The sequence below is a fragment of the Pempheris klunzingeri genome, chromosome 23 (assembly GCF_042242105.1).
Source record: "Pempheris klunzingeri isolate RE-2024b chromosome 23, fPemKlu1.hap1, whole genome shotgun sequence".
Lineage (NCBI taxonomy): Eukaryota > Metazoa > Chordata > Actinopteri > Acropomatiformes > Pempheridae > Pempheris > Pempheris klunzingeri.
The window spans coordinates 14,142,932-14,159,627 of NC_092034.1; the positions used below are offsets into that span (position 1 = coordinate 14,142,932).

The window sequence follows — 16,696 nt, forward strand, 5'->3', positions numbered from 1 at the left end:
TAAATTCTGCACAATAATTTTGAATTTATGTCGACTTTCTTTACATGACTTCTTTACAGACTGTACATTTTCCAGGTTCATGTCAGTATCATATTAATAATCATCACAGCTGGCAGAAACTATAGTTTTGTAAGGTTCCCATGCAGGCTTCCTTTTTTTGTTTAACTTCATTCCTGCAGAAATTTGTAAAAGCATTCATTGTTAACAAAACGGGCAAATTTGCCTTAATTGTGTTCACCATAAAACTCATATATTCAGGTTATGGTGCATAAAACACACCTCGAACCAAACTAAGATGAAGTAGAAGGAATCGGGCAGGAAATAAGGAGCGAGTGTGACGCTGTCAGGTTAACGCCCACTCCTCCGTCTTCGCTGCATTTACGATCTTTGGTGAAGTTAGACAAACGGAAGTAGGTAAGAGTGAAGCCTCTCTCTCTCTGTCACACCCTCTCTGGTCTCCTCTCATCCTCATCCTCATCCTCAGCAGCAGCAGCAGCAGCAGCAGCCCCGCCTGGCCGGTCCACCTCCTACAGGAGCCCACATCTGGGTGTCACATCTGGGTGTCACACAGCAGCGCTGCCGCTCCGCCCGGTGCCGCGGCATGAACGTAGTCACCGCGGGGCCGACGACGTGGATTCCGAGCAGAGGGGCGCGATGTCTGAGGTGCGAAAATTCACAAAGAGGCTCAGCAAGCCCGGGACTGCCGCGGAAGTGAGGCAGAGCGTGTCGGAGGCTGTGAGGAGCACCGTGGACCTTGTGGTGAGCTGTCCGTGGACCGGCGGCGGTCATTTTAGCTAACATACATAACGGAACTAAGTGGCTAGCCCGCTCCCTCCCCTCCCCTCCCCTCCCCTCCCCTCTGTCCTCCCTCTCCAGCTTCTCCACTCCTGCTTTCTACATTGCTGCTCCTCTTTTTACGCTTTCCCCCCCTCACTCCTCAGACTCTTTTATGTCTGTTTCCCCCCAGTTTTCACCCACTGCGCCAACCTGACCGTCCCCCTCCAGCTAACCGCAGCTCCGCTCGGTCCCTGAACGCACTGGAACAATTTCACAGGCTCCCCGAGGCAGTGAGCTCAATCTCTGCCATGTTAAAACACAGATATGCGACAGAATGCGCCAGTCCTGCTCCCATGTGCTGGCTCGGCTGTCTAACTAGAATATAACGTGACATTGTCCACAGGAACACATGGTTTCTCACTTGTGCGCGGCTCCTTTTGTGTGCTGGCGGATGAAGAGCAGTGCCAGTTGGACAGCTGCAGCATGGCTCCCCTGTCCTTGCCTTGGAGCAGTGTGTGTGTGTGTGTGTGTGTGTGTGTGTGTGTGTGTGTCTGAGCCTCTTTATTCCTGCTGGAAATGGCCACATTGTGCAGAAGTGTGCACATAATTGCTAATGACTGCAAAATATGTCTTAATGGTTTAGTTTTCCTTCCTTTGTGTGAATGAATGGCCGCTCTGGAGGCTGGTAGTGGCTCGGACCAGACTGCTATAATGAGGGATTAGGCGCAGTGGCTTGGGATGAATAGCTGAGGATCCTGCTGATGCAGCATTTGGATGTGTGTTTTGCACGCGTGCCCATGTGTGTGTGAACTTCTTAACATGTCAGCACGTCAGAGGTGTGATATTTGTCTTGAAGCTTCCAGTGATGTCGCTGCAGATTGACGCCGGCCTGCTGGTGTCTTCTCTGTGTGTTATAACCAAAACCATCTGCTAACTCGTCCACTTTCTCATTACGAGACGGTGAGAAACTGCAGCTTCAACTCAGTTTGGCTGCTCACAGAGTGGAGATGGAGTTGGGCGGGGGCGGCTTTGTAGAAGAGATGAACTCTTGTCCCCTTGGAGTGAGACTTTAGTCTTATGATGATCATCTTGAGGAGTGTGACGCAAAGAGGTTGTCAGCATAATAAGCATGTGATAAGGTTTTGATTAACAGAGGTGCGAGTGTGTGTGTGTGTGTGTGTGTGTGTGTGTGTGTGTGTGTGTGTGTGTGTGTGTGTGTGTGTCCATAACCACGTGTGATTTCATGCTCTGTTGTGTTTTTTAGTAGCAGGTTTCAGCTGCTGGTTTCATGGAGCCAATGTTTGGCTCAGTAACTGAGAACAAACGGTGTTTTGTGGAGGTTGCGGGGCCCGCGCTCTTCTCACATGGGGGATTCCCTCAGGCATGCCGTGGCCATGCTTCCTCTGAGACTGTGTTTGTGTGTTCGCTCTGAACCTTTTCATCTCTGTAAAGTCAGTCTTATCTCTAAGTCTTTCCTTCCATGCTCGCGTTCTTTGGTTTTCCAGGGAACAAGTGTTTCCGTGCACAAAGTCAGATAAGAGGAAACAAAAGTGTGCAGAACATTGAAAGTATGGCTTTTCCTTTTTTTTTGTTGGGACAATAAGAATTTACATGCTTCACGAAAAGTCCCATCAGCTGATGTATCAGTGATCACCGGCCTCTGTGGTGTTTCATGTAAACAGCAGTGAACAGCTACTGTCAGCCTGATAGTTGGAAGAACTAAGTGAAAAGACTTGATTGTAGTTTAAACACAGTCAGATCAGATACACATAAGGAACCGGACCAGTTACTGATTGATACAGTAATCTGACCTGCATCAATATGTATCAGGAAAATCAGGAAAAGATCATTTGGAACCAATAACGAAGCCTCATACCTCATAGAGTAGTAGCTGCAATGAGTAAGGGATTAATGAGCAGCAAATCAATGGGCAACAATTTCCATTATCAGTTAATTAAGCAGTTGCTTGGTCCAGCTTTCTTTGTCTTATATGAGAGGAAGGAAACTGAATGTCTTGTGGTTCTGGAGAGTTGGTCAAATAAAACCAGACATTAGAACACCAGTGTTTGGGCTGGAGCCCGGCAAAGAATCAGCATATTAATCAGTAACAAAAATGTTTGGTAGTTAGTGGTGTAACATGAGTGCTGACTGCAGAGCCATGGTTAATGTCATTCATTCCACTTGTGCTTTTCCTCCCACGACAAGTTAAAATATCTGCTGCGAAACAGGTCTGGACTGATTGTTGACCAGGAAGAAAATAAAAGAACAGGTGCTGCTCAGTCAGATCTAAAGAAGCCCGTCTTATTCTTCATCTGTCGGTGTAGCATATGAGCCTGTTTGGTCTTTTGTGGGTTTAAACCCAGTGTTGCCTTGTTACTAGTAAATAAAAACGCAGGCTAGGAATGCAGTGCTGACATGTTGAGTGCAGAGGACACATCAGTGTCCATGCGGATTGGACTCCCAAATAAACATGTAGGAATGTCACCCTCTGTGGATTAAACACGTCCAAGTATCCCACGTTCCCCTCTGCCATGCAGGCCTCACCGCCACATCGCTGTGCAGAGGAACCATAAGGCTCCATATTTGGTCTTTTTTTTTTTTTTTTTGTGGAAGTTTTTAGATAAACTGAAGGATTAAATGCTGCTGAATGAGGGGAGTTCAGAAAAGTTTATGTTTTAGCCTGATAAACACATTAGATTTGTGTAAAAAGGCTCTGTCACAAAGCTTAAAACATCTTTTTTGGGATGTATAGTTTAAATTGGACAGCAGCACATGTAGTTATATAAAATGAATAGAAAATAACCACCATATTCTCATGTATATTGTTTATGAGATGCGTTGCATAACTAAAACTTAAATTCCAAATAATCTGCTTTGAATTTGGTGTTTAATCCCGTATTAAACTGTACATCCCTAATGTGCAGCAAGAGGCTCTGGTCATACACAAAATCCACTTTTTCGGAATAGACAGGGAGCAGTCCAAGGGTACAAGAGGCTCCTTCTCTTCCCCCAACGAGCCGCCGTGTGTCTGTGCATGCACGCGTACGCACAGAATCAGAGATGTTAGCTGCAGGACAGTGGAGCTGCTTCATACTGTGTGAGACTTTCATGTCAGTGTGTGTGTGTGTGTAGAAGTGCAAGCTTCCCCTGAGCTGACGTGATAAAATCCACCTGGCCGTGTTGGAGACACGAGCGCCTTACATCTGCAGAACTCTAATGGGGTACAGACATCTGGAAACGCACCCTAACTAACATCATCATCATCATCATCATCAGCAGCAGCAGCAGTATCAGCATCATCAGCATTGCCCCCCTGGAGGCACACTGGGAGTCATGCTCTGTGCTCAGTGATTGGTGTTTGACTGTTCTCTGGCCAGATCATACATAAGATGGGAAAGTGTCTTGGTTGCTTGCGTCATGTAGCAGAGCTACACCCAAGTGTTGGGCCACGTCCTGTGTGTGTTAGTGTTTTACCATCTCTCTGTCTGTGTTTCTCAATCACTGAGACTGTGGCTTCACAGCTGCCTGCTTCTGATTCTTCAGCTTCTTTCCTCTTCTCTGAAAGCAGAACTCTCTCTCTCTTTCCCTCCCCCTCCCTCCCTCCCTCCCTCCTGTTTCTGTAACATGATCGGTGTTGCAGCTCGAGCCGTGTGCTGCCGAACGGTTGCCTCTGACTTGTAGCGCTGCGGTTCAGCTTGTTGCACATGACAGGAAGCGGAGCTGCTGCTTTGGGTGCAGGGCCGGCACAGTCATGTGTCGGCTTAATGCTTCCAACAGACTCGAAGGTGTTGTGCTTTTGCTGCTGCTCAGGTTGCCGGCCGTCCGTTGAGTGGCCCGTCTTTATGTAAAAAGATAACAGTGATGCTACATAACACAGAGACATTGGCCAATACTAAATCTCACATTCCACAAGTATCATTAGGGTTGGGACGTTTTTATTCAGATTGGTGGTTAAAAAAAAAATGCTAAACACAGGGTACATGTGGACAACTGAGAAAAGTCTGGTGGAAAAATGTGCTGAGAACATGTACGTGTAACCAGCCTATTTCATGGGCCAAATTATTGGTTGGAGAACATGGAAAGGGAGAACTCTCTTTCCTGTATTGGCTTGTGCACAGACACCAGGATATTCAAGAGGGAGATTTTAACCCCTTAGACCTCACAGAACTCTTCCATGTGGCCAGACGTTGTTCAGTCTTGCAAAAGTTGAGTTTAAACTGTAGCAGAGAGCCAACTTTTCTGAACATTTTAAACATGCCGGGCTGATGGACAAGACAATTCGCATCTTTGTTTGATGGAGTCTTGGGTTTGAACATTAGACTCTGCGTCAACATCATCATCAATACATGTGATACTAACGGACAGCAGGGAATTCAATTATTTTTCCTTCTTAAAAAGTTGCTCAAAGCCTCCGAAAACTTTGTTTCAAATCTAAAGTATTCTGTAACGTTTCGTTTTGGTGACTAAGCAAAAATCAATGTATTTGATTTATAAAGTGCTTCATATTAGATTGAGTTAGTTTGAGAAACTGCTCAGTCTTGTTCAGTATTGTGTGCTCATGTGTGATATAGGTCCCCGTCACTTATAGTAAGAATATGACAGAGAAAATGTGAAATTTAAGGGGAAATAAGGGGAAGAGTAACTGTTCAGTGATTCTCTGGGCACGTGAAGCTGCATATTTCAAGAAACCCTCAACTTATATAAGAGCTTATATGCAGAATTACTGAATAAGTGCACATACAGACATGTTGGGAAGGCAGTAGATGAAGGAAAAAAGCAGCGTCCTCACTCTGCCCTCTCCAACAGCACCACAACAGGAAAACACAGCTCTGCATGTCAGCCACGCCGCTCTTAAATGGAAATGTGAGTGTGGAAAATGACTCAGTCTCACTCTCCCAGCCTTCTCCCCACTGTTCTTGTTCCCCTAAGCGGCGTGCCCTGCACGTATTGCCCACAGACCCGCTGGCGGTGGCTCAGTGATGTGGCACAGAAGCTGATCAAATCCATACAGTCTGATTTCCTCTGCTCGAGTCCGAGCGGCCTGGTGTCGCTCGGCCAAGGCTTATTGGCTAAGCTATTCATCACCATCTTCACTGCTTAGCCTGAGCTTAAAGTGGCACTTTCTTGGAATTAATTCTGAATCTTTCCAAGTGGTTTAGGTTTATACTTGTGATTACATCTTGACCTAGTTGTGGAAGGCTGGGTTTTAGCCTGTAGGCCTCTGTGAGACATAATAATTTCATATCATTCACTTCTCCATGAAACTGCAAACAGGAAGTTATGTTAAGCTAAAATTGCCATGTGGCACGTGGTGTAGTGCTCGTGTTTTGTTTCATTGTTACATATGCCTCTGTCAAGCATGCAAGTCTTATTTGGCCACGCGAGTCAGATCAGAATTAGTCATTTCACTGCTTCTTCGTCTCACCTTACCTTTCTTTGTCTCGGCCTATGTATTTGTTGTCAGTTGCTTCCCCTGAGTTATCTTTTGTCTTTTTCTTTCTTCCGCCCACAACTGTGTGAGCAACTGCTTCCCTTCACCGTGACAGTCCTCTGAACTTTGTGGTTGCCTCTCTGCTCTCCTGCGGCTTTGCTTTTGCATGGGTGGTGAAAAGTTCTGGGGGTGAGCCCTTGTTAACTGCTTTCAGATAGTAAGGGCACATAGAGTTTGCCAGAGCCACAGTAAAGACAGAATGATCAGACTGAAGTAGTTTGTTTACCTGAAGCTACATGCATTTGCTTTGTGTCCTTGTTCCCCTCTCAGGAGCAGCCAAAGATCATTGAACCACTGGACTATGAGGCTGTGGTGTTTCAGAGAAAGGCCCAGATCCACAGTGACCCCCACCGAGACCTGCTGCTCTGCCCAGTCGACGATGTCTCGGTAAGCCCCCCCCCCCACCTCCTCGTTCCCAGCTGTATCCCCTGGGACTGGCTCTCACCCAGGTCATAACCCAGGGAGCTGTGTAGTTTACCCAGCAGTCTGCTGTCTGCTAAGAGCATTTTGTAAGAGTGCAGGGGCAGTTCAGACGGCCTTTTTAGTCCGTGCTCTCCTCCATAATCTTAGTTTCAATCTAAGTATTAAGGAATTGGTTGGCTGAAACTTGAGATTCTATGGTAGAACTCTGAAGCCGATACAGTGTTTTAAAAATCAGAGAATAATCTATCAACCTTTTTTTTTTTTTTTTACATAACCTAGATAACATTATTAGTGTTATTATTTCTTAAGCTCAAATTTCTTAGTTGACATAGTCACTGATATGTTTAGAATAAGCTAATAATAATGATAATAACAATGATAAGGATATATCATCCTGGATAAATGCATCTCACGGGCAAAGTAGCCCCCCGAGAGATTTAACAGGCACTTCACACATCTAAGGCCCAACATGAAAATCCTTTAAAGGACAAATCTGATTTCCAACAACAACATGGATCTAGTTTTGGGTGTAAGAACATTGTGCTCAGCAAAGCCGTTACATAGTAAAAACAGGTCAGACGGGGCAGAAACACAAGCAAACCAATGATCTGATGTAGGTTTTCAGACTGACCTTTAGGTTCAACATAGATTTACTGCACTCACTGCAGTTGCAGGTGCACTCAGTTTTACCCCTAAATGTAGGGGTTAAACATAACTGACTGAAGTGTTGGCTTTTTTACAGCCTGATTGTCTGACAGCTTGTGTTTCTTGCACTGTCTCAGCAAATGACTGTGGTGAGTCCAGCGTTATCATAACAAACAGGAACGAGATCAAAGTTGTAATAAACCAGATATGTCTTTAGATTAGTCATAAAAAACCAACATTCTGTGCATAAAAGTGGATGAACTGTTTTCTCTAGTAAATTTGTAGAATTTATTGTACGTGCTGTGTATTTGGACTGTGACTCAATGCTGCTTCCAAGCTCCTCTGTTTGCATGTGTCTCCTGCGTTCAAGATCCATCTGGTGCTTGTGATTTCAAGGTCAGATACAGTGCAAACTCCTAACCTCAACACACCTTTGCTGAGATCTCCACGGTAAACAGCCAAATCAGCAGCTTCTTGTGAAACTCTCTGAACCAAACGGGAACAAAGAGCCGTTAAAATGCCACTTTCTCCAGAAAGGTTCCCCGTCATGAATCACTGTTCATCCTCGACTCACCAGGCTTAGTTGTTTACGGGCCGGTCCCAGGGCCCGACCAGTCAGATACAGTCCAGCCAGGTGCCTCTGGCTCTGTGTTTATTGGTGCGGCTTCAAACACATGTGGTTTTGTTTAAAGGCACGGCTCGCTCCATGTCTAGTCTTTTTTTTCCCATCCTGAGACAATCTGTCAACACTCATCTGTGTCTTTGCATCTACGCCTTCTGTTTTCTCTCACTCACTTTCCGTTTGCCTGCTGTTTTTGGTTTCCTGCCGTGCTGAAGACAAAGAGCTGTCACTACCAACATGTCACGTATTTGTGTTTATTCTTGCCCGTGTGTTGTTTCTGTGTGTGTGTGTGTGTGTGCATGTGTGTGTGTTCGTGTGCGTGCAGGAGTCCCAGATCTCCCGGCAGAGGAGGACTGTTGTTCCTTCTGTGCCTCAGAATGCTGAGCGGGAGGCCAGGAGTCTGTTCGCCAAAGAGGTACTATAACCCAGAGGCCCCTTTTGGTGCCAAACAGCACACGTGTAGCCATGACGTCTAACCTTTCCAAGAATAAAAAAGGAGGCTTTGGAGTGAACAAAAATGCAAGCTTAGGTATTAGTTTGCATGAAATCTTCCCAACAATATGACTTTGATTCTAATTAACAACATGAAATGTTGTTAATTAGAATCTGCAGGCTCTAAACAAATGCAGCAAGTAGAGCTCTGAATTCAACTCTTAACCGACTTAAATGATGATTTCTTGATGACTTCACAGCAGGCTTGAACGAAATTCGGCCCAAAGTGGTCACTTGAAGCTCGTAAAGGAACACAGAATGCACAGTAGTAGTAAACACGTGCTTTGCACTGGCGATATATTATATGAGCAATGAAAAACAGACTGGTCGGGCGTTACGTGAATATACTCTGCTGCTCTGCCAGGCTCTGAAGCGGTCGTCCTCGGCCAGCTCTCGTGGCCATGATACAGCATGGAAACAACTGCCACAGGGATTGTTAAGACAGAGCCAGACTTACTCAGCACCTATTGAACAAAGATCCCTTCAGTTGACTTATTTGAGAATTTCTGCTTGCAGTTTCACACTGAATAAACAGTAACATGTACAATGAAAACCATCTTGAGTGGTAGCAAATGGAAGCAGGGGTAAAGAGCCTTTCTGCTACTCTGCAGACTTATTTTGAGTTCATAAATTCTTCATATCGAGGTGGATTTTTCTCCTCAGAATAGGGAACCGAGCACTCTGTCCTCCTGCATGACTCACAGTCAGAGGAAAGTACTGTGTGCTCAGTTAGGCCACATTGCTGGGATGGCATGTTTTTGTTATATCTGAATGTCTCTGCTGCCCCTAATCCAGCTCTCTGTGTTGGCAGTGCATCAAGATGTACAACACCGACTGGCACGTAATCAACTACAAATATGAGGCTTACTCTGGTGACTTCCGCATGTTGCCGAGGTAAGGAAGATAAGGAAAATGCACACGGATTGACGGATAATATAGATTAGAAATGTAGATTTTGATACGTGGGAAATTTAGATGTTAGAGATCAGAGTTTGTGCAAAACATCAGCGTTCTTCACTGCCAAATATGTAACATGTACAAGAGATTGACCCTGCTCTCAGGGGTCAATCTGTCGGTCCGGCAGCAAATCGCTGCTCCTGTATATTAACGCAGCTCAGCAGAGTAGAGGACATACAGCACACGGTTTCAGATGGCTGCACAGAGTTCAGACAGATTTTTCTCCACAACGCAACAGGTGCAGCCCAGACGTTCAGAATTCATATATAAATGGTGATAAAGCTTCTGAAGGGAATTATTTTTGTGCTTGATCCATAAATGTGTGTCAAAGGGACATATGCGTAACAGCATTTCCAAATCCCTTAATATTCCAGAGGAAAAGAAATGATAATGCAATAACACATGCAAGAGTTTCTGACCGACGCAGGGCAGTTTTAGCAAATGTGACAAGTGCAAGATGTGTAGACCGGGCAGCGATTTGTTTCATGCTTTACAAAGAGTGAAGAAGAAGAGAGACAGCAGACCTCACCACAGGGCATGTACAGTAGGGAGGGGGCTGATTTATTGAAGACCGCTGACCCTCTCTCACTGTCTTTTCAAAGCAAAGGCCTGAAGACAGACAAGCTGCCTGCTCACGTGTTCGAGATCGATGAAGACGCCAAAGACGAGGTGAGTCGAGGGGCCCGAGCGCCGTCACCTCACAGACATTGATCACTGCAGTGAGGATGAGCGGCCTGCTATTGACTCGCTGGGCCTTTCATGGACACACTGAAGCACACACATTTGCACAGCTTTTATTGATGTGCTATAAACCCTGCTCGCACATGAATATGACCCCTTTAATCTTCTCGAATCAAGGAGATAAGACACAAATTCATTCAGCACGCCTGAGCGCGAGCAAACAGAGCAGCCGTGTCCAGCGGGGACACGCATTGAACTGGTAATCATGCTGGAAGCTTCCCTGTGACTTATGGTCTGTGAGTCCTTCAGTCCACCCAGCGGTGTGACCCCTCAGTGACTGAGTGCGAGGCAGTGAAACCAGCAGCCTTATACCTCCTATAAATAGCCCTCATCGATCCTCCTCCCCCTGCCCTCGGCCTGGACGTGGACAAACTTAGACAGAGAAGGGGTTTAATTGAAGGAACATAAATGCTGCTGTGCTGCCTGGACGGGGAGGAGCCGGCTCTGTTTCTTCTCAAAGAGAGCCATGCTGCTGTTACATTACCTCTACAGTATCATTCCCGGCAGTCTAAGAGGAACATTTAAGAAGAAAAAGAGAAAACACACATGCAAATGAAATCATCTCGTCTTTCTGTCTCTTGTTTAAATGCCCTTTATAGAGGCTTTTATATGAATCCATAGAAATACAGCAACAAATCAGTCATAATGCATGAGAGGCATCAGGCATTCAGGAGATAATGTACACCAGCATTGTATATATGAGGTAGGTTGTGGCGAGGTGCGTTTGCATGGCGCTGTACGACTGAGGGATGCATGGACTTGAGCGAGCTGCGGCAGGAGAACAGCCGGCCAATTAGATTACAGGACAAAGCTGGAGAGAGAGGAGGAGGAGGAGGAGGCGTGACGCCGGGAGGACAAAATGCCACTTCACTGTGATTAGGCTCATCTCAGTGATGCACACACACATAGACACACACGCCTCTCACACAACGTCATGTCACTCATGTTCCAGACTTGCATTAAGGTAATTAGGACTCCTTGCACTGTGAGTTCGTCCAAGTGGTCGGATGCATTACTCCAGAGAGTGTGTGTGTGTGTGTGTGTGTGTGTATTCGTATGTGCATATGAGAGTGCGTGCTAAGAGACCATCCCCTTGTGATGAATGTTTGTCCTCTCTGTGGTGCTGATGAACAGTCCCATGAGAGTTATGAGATAGAAAGGCTGCACTGTCAGGCTAAATTATGACGACCCATTTCTGGGAAGCGAATTCTCCCACTGCAACTGTGACCAGTAAAGATTTCTTTCAACCAGCTGCTTGTTAGAAAGATGCTTAATATGTAATAACCATTAACCTGAATTAACTGGCAGAATTAAGTGTGCCGCGATTGATTTCCGGTGTTTGTGTGTTTGTCAGGACACAGCATCCCTGTGCTCCCAGAGGGGGGGCATCTTGAAGCAGGGCTGGCTTCAGAAAGCCAACATCAACAGCAGCCTGTCTGTCTCCATGAGGGTGAGTCACCGCCATCAATCTGGCCGTTATTCATGTGAAACGAACCCAACAAATGAGAGCAAAACGTAGGCTTCACAAGAGAACTGAAACACGGCAACTATTAGTTCTCCTTCTTTGCTAATGCACCATTAAAACTACACAATTCTCTATCATCTTCTGCATTATTTTGTCGTCATTTATCATTTTAACATCAGCATTTACATCTGTAAACTATTAACCACAGAAATCGTCTGCAGCTGTTGTCAGTGGTGACATAATGCTTTGTAAAGCAGAATAAAGCAAAGCAGTGTTGGAAATAAAAACAAGGAAAGACATAAACATAAAACAAGTGAAAGGTCAATATATAAAATAATGTTTAAATATGATGTGCAACAGTCGAACATCTGCAGCATCTTCTCCTCAATCAGCTTAAATTTAGACAGTAGCAGACGTTTCATGCTGCGTTTCACCGTTATGAGTTGCGTGCAGTGTGTTTAACATGAAGCTCTCTGACTTTGCCGTGAATTGCAGGTGTTCAAAAGGAGGTTCTTCTACTTGTCTCAGCTCCCCGACGGCTCCTACATCCTCAACTCCTACAAGGATGAGAAGAACTGCAAGGAAACCAAAGGGTCCATCTACCTGGACTCCTGCATAGACGTCATCCAGGTATACATGGCTGGAAACAATCAAAGAAGCTGCAACAACAGCGGCAGCCTTTTTTTTCCCCTTCAGTTCAGCCAACTCATAAGTTTTCAACATACCACGCTGTTCCTTTCACCGAACTCTTTTTGGATTGTCTTTCTCTGCGCCCACTGTGAGGTTTTTCCGTTCTTGACACAAGCCCCGGCCCTCGTGAAAGCCAGTGCGTTTCCTAGTCTCGCCACGCTCCAGGGGCTTTTAGCCGCTCGGATTGGATAGATTTACTGCATTCCAGCGACTTGGGCAGAAAAGTCCGGTTCTAGCAGATTATGAAGGGGCCGCTGCTGTTGGCTCATGGCACAGGCTGGTACCACATTCAGGTCTGCACTGGCTGGAGAGGCTGCCAGGAAGCTTTCAGCTTGATGAGCACATTCAGAAGATGAATGGGAAGAGTGAGGAGACTCATTCCGCCTAGTGGGTTTAATGTGGAGGCTTGTGGGGTGCTGTGTGCTTGACTTGTCACGAATGGTTTCGGTCAAATGTTCTGGTTAAAAGATATTTACCTTAAGGAGAAATCCTGTTGTATTGACACTATTATTATTTGATTTAAAATTCAAAATATATAAAATACAATAATCCAGTGTTTAGTAAATTTAAATATATACAACACAGTAATTCTTTCCCTCAGAGCCCTAAGATGCGGCGTAATGGCTTCGAGCTGAAGATGCAAGACCGCTACAGCCACTTCCTGGCTGCAGACAGCGAGGCAGAGATGGAGGAGTGGGTGGTCACGCTGAAGCAGGCTCTGCAGAGCAGCACTGAGGCCAGCCAGGACAGGAGGAATGGTGCTGAGACACTGGACTGTGCCCTGGGTGAGTTCACTGAAAACTACCGCACACGGCCACATCGTCTTTCAGTCACCCTGTTATTTACAGTCATACTGAAAAGTCGCTGTGCAGTCACGGTCCATGTAGCTATGATAATAATAATAATGATGTTATGTTGGAACATGACCGTTTGAGTGCTGTCCAGGGTTACAGTAAGCCCCCTGGCTGGCAGTGGAGGGAGTCCAAAACCCCCCTGAATTTGAGTGTGAGCCCTGTGTTATGACATTTTAATGGCTTCCATATTACAGTGACGCATAGGCAGTAAATAGGCTTAACACTATACCTGTAGTTGCCGCAGCAGTAACTGACATGGTGACACGTCAGCTGGAAATTCAGGTAAATCAAAGCTCAGGATCTGAATACTGTTTTCAGTCTGTTATATTGGTTCGTTTCGCTCTTTAGTTGTACTCCCAAATTCACTCAAGCGTGTGCTTCTTCAGGGGGCAGTCACTGCGAATTGTTGAACTCATTGCTCGTCCCGAGCTGTGGAAGAACGCCAGCAATTTTTATGCAGTTTGCGTATGTCTTGCCAGCATCTGTGGGCCATTTTTTCCTTATATAATAACACACTGCCTGCAGAATAGTCCAGTGAAACCCAATAGTCCTAGCATGGTCACAAATCTCTGAGATGCCGATGAGCAACTGGGAGGAGATCCAAGAAAGATGAGAGTTCACTCAGTCCAACATCTGTCACCTGGGAGTCAGCAGAATAGTGAAAACGGCCCCTCTTTAATTTGGCCGGTAGACTGTGAGATATTAATGTGTCCATCAGGGAAACACAACCTGCTGCCAAACAGAGCTCTGTTTAGAGCTCACAGGAGAGCAGAGCTTTATTGGAACTGATTTGCAATACATGATTTGTAGTTGGACTGGATCTGACCTACCTTTATTCGTGCATGTCCCTCATCCCTTTCAACCAGATGACGACACTACCAGCCAAGGTAAAGGTGAGAGCCTGTTGGAGAGCCTGGGGAGGAGCTTACACCCTGAACTTATGAAGGTATGAAGCATGGATGGATTGTTAATTGATTCATTTCGATGGACTGACGGAGTTAGCGAGACGTAGATGAGATTTCATATTTCAAATGTATAAATTTGTGTGTTTGCCATGATCGTGGTCTATCTTCCCTTCTTTTCATCCCCATATAACAGAAGAACATAATGACAGCAAAGCACATTTCACCTCAAAAATGAGTCTGAGCTTTTGCACAAGAGCACATTTCCAACGTGCAGTTTAGAAATGGCTACATAACGGAGGAGCTTTAGGAAAGCAGCTCTTTTGTTGGACTCTCTGTGTGTTTGAGAACAGCAGTGTTAGTTCCACAGAGGCCGTGCAGCTTTAATGTGTCTGTAAACCCAGAGCTACACACAGACTACAAAGCCCCCTGTGCTCTGTGCTGCTGGTTCACTCTGTTTGCTCTGGGCGACTCCGGCGCAGCTTTTCCCTCCCCACGCAAAAGATCACTTGAGTTTGTCTGCAGGCTGGTCACAGCGAGAGCAGAAACACTGGGCGGAGAGGAGGAGCTGGATTAGGGCTCTTACCGTGACCTGAGGGTTTGATTTGTTTGTCTCCATTAGACGCCCTTCTTCTTCTTCTCCTTCTGTCTGTCTCTCCTCCTCTCTCTTACTTTGTGTCTGGACTTGTAAAAAAACACTGAGAGGCAACTGAGTCGACAGACTGTGTGGGCTCATCATTGTGTGAGATAGTACTTTTGTTTTGACACCAGCTTGTATTGTCCTATTTCTGTGAAAATACACAACCTTTCACAGGTAAATATCTTTTTTTAATGGAGGAAAATAACCAGATAATGTTGTGCAACTACATGGCCCTATATTTCTACAATAGACCTTAAAATGTGTTCTATAAAGAAACAAATATCAGCCTAATAATATAATTTAAACTAAAGGGTCCAATACCAAATACATCTTAGTCTCATTACATTTCTTCCACTGTGTGTGTGTGTGTGTGTGTGTGTGTGTGTGTGTGTGTGTGTGTGTGTGTGTGTGTGTGTGTGTGTGTGTGTGTGTGTGTGTGTGTGTGTGTAGTATGCCAGGGAGACAGACCAGCTCAATAAGATCAACAGGAATGAAGGCAGACAAAAGCTTTTCTCTCTGGATCCTGAGACGCAGGTATGTAAGGTGCTTCTTTAACACGTGGTCGTCCTATGATTTATTTATTTCACTATTGATTCAGACTATTTGATCTCCTTCCATTTGCACTGTTTCCTTCTTCCTTTGTCCTCCCATTTTTCTTTCCCTGTGTGTAACTCCTCGCTCATCCTCGCTCCTCTCCTCTCCTCTCCTCGCGTTGTTTTAACTCCTGACCCCCCCCCCCCCCCCATCCGATACCCAGAGGCTGGACTTCTCAGGCATCGAACCAGACGTGAAGCCATTTGAAGAGCGCTTTGGCCGTCGCATCGTGGTCAGCTGCCACGACCTCACCTTCAGTCTCCAGGGCTGCGTCAGTGAGAAGGGCGACGGCGTCCTCACAAACGTACGTCGTCAACATACCTCCATATTTTATGTTCTGCTTATATAAGTCTGCCACTTGAAGCACTTTATAGACTTCACCATGTATTGTCACTAATGACAAAACCCTTTACAGCCAAATACATGACCAAAGATCTTATACTATATAAAGTACAATAAAACAAGTTAAACCAGGTTACCAGTAAAAAAAAAACAACTTCCACCATCTCCGCCCTCTGCAGTGCTGCCCCAGATAATATACCTCCATAATTCATGTTGGGCTGTCTGGAAGCAATGAAAGTAACCAGGCCACAAGAGGACAACGCAACTAGATATTGTTGTAATACCTCCTCATTTAGTTCGCGATAAAATCACTAAGTGTCAATCAATTTCACACACAGCATTGTTTTAATTTTATTGTTTTATTGTTTGTTTTAATCTAAGCCAGAGACACCTCGGATAAAGAAGCGGATCAACATTAAGTCTGATGAATATTGAAACGTCCTCGCTGTGTTGTCAGTGACGTGTTTCTGGTAGCATGACGCAGCAGCTCGGAGCACGTGTGAGCACGGCCTCTGTCAGAGTGGATCGCTGCAGTCATAAAACATTGAGTTAGACCTCGCCCTCCTGCTTGCTGGTGCATTAGAGCCCCCCCCCCATTTCCCTCCACAATCTCTGATACATTTAATGTTTATTGGATTGAGCAAAGAGAGGTTTGTTCATCATGCAGGAATCGTCCGCCGCGGCATAAGAGCACAATCATAAAAAATGTGTGAGCCGTACTTTAGAGCCACATTTGCTTTCAGAGTAGGGATTATATTCTATTTTATATTTGTTTTGGGATTCTGTCCCAATATATTTTTATTATAGTAATAATACAATATTTATTCTTACATATTTGAGCTCACTTACTGTTAAACAATTGCTTCTAAAAATGGAAAAATTTGTTTTGAAAAGTTTTAATTGTTGTAGATTGAATATCTTGACTTGATAAAACTGGTGAGGTGTGATGTAGGAGGTAGGAAATACCGAAATGCATCCAAACACTTGGCACTGTTCTAAGTCTAAGTCGAGTTTAACCTCTTTCTCAGCCGTGCATTTAACCAAAATGTGACACTGTTTAA

General features: G+C 45.2%; 1 protein-coding gene across 2 annotated transcripts in view; it reads left to right on the forward strand.

Moving 5' to 3' along the window:
• The first annotated feature begins 460 nt into the window (after positions 1 to 460).
• Positions 461 to 16,696, forward strand: part of dock11 (dedicator of cytokinesis 11) — a 51,871-nt gene continuing 35,635 nt past the window's right edge. For both annotated transcript variants that reach the window (XM_070855308.1, XM_070855310.1), the window contains exons 1-11: positions 461 to 759; positions 6,539 to 6,655; positions 8,284 to 8,373; positions 9,262 to 9,344; positions 10,010 to 10,076; positions 11,503 to 11,598; positions 12,109 to 12,243; positions 12,905 to 13,088; positions 14,024 to 14,103; positions 15,150 to 15,233; positions 15,457 to 15,597. In XM_070855308.1, coding sequence (XP_070711409.1) covers positions 655 to 759; positions 6,539 to 6,655; positions 8,284 to 8,373; positions 9,262 to 9,344; positions 10,010 to 10,076; positions 11,503 to 11,598; positions 12,109 to 12,243; positions 12,905 to 13,088; positions 14,024 to 14,103; positions 15,150 to 15,233; positions 15,457 to 15,597 — 1,182 coding nt within the window. In that variant the 5' untranslated portion in view covers positions 461 to 654. The remainder of the gene's footprint in view (positions 760 to 6,538; positions 6,656 to 8,283; positions 8,374 to 9,261; positions 9,345 to 10,009; positions 10,077 to 11,502; positions 11,599 to 12,108; positions 12,244 to 12,904; positions 13,089 to 14,023; positions 14,104 to 15,149; positions 15,234 to 15,456; positions 15,598 to 16,696) is intronic.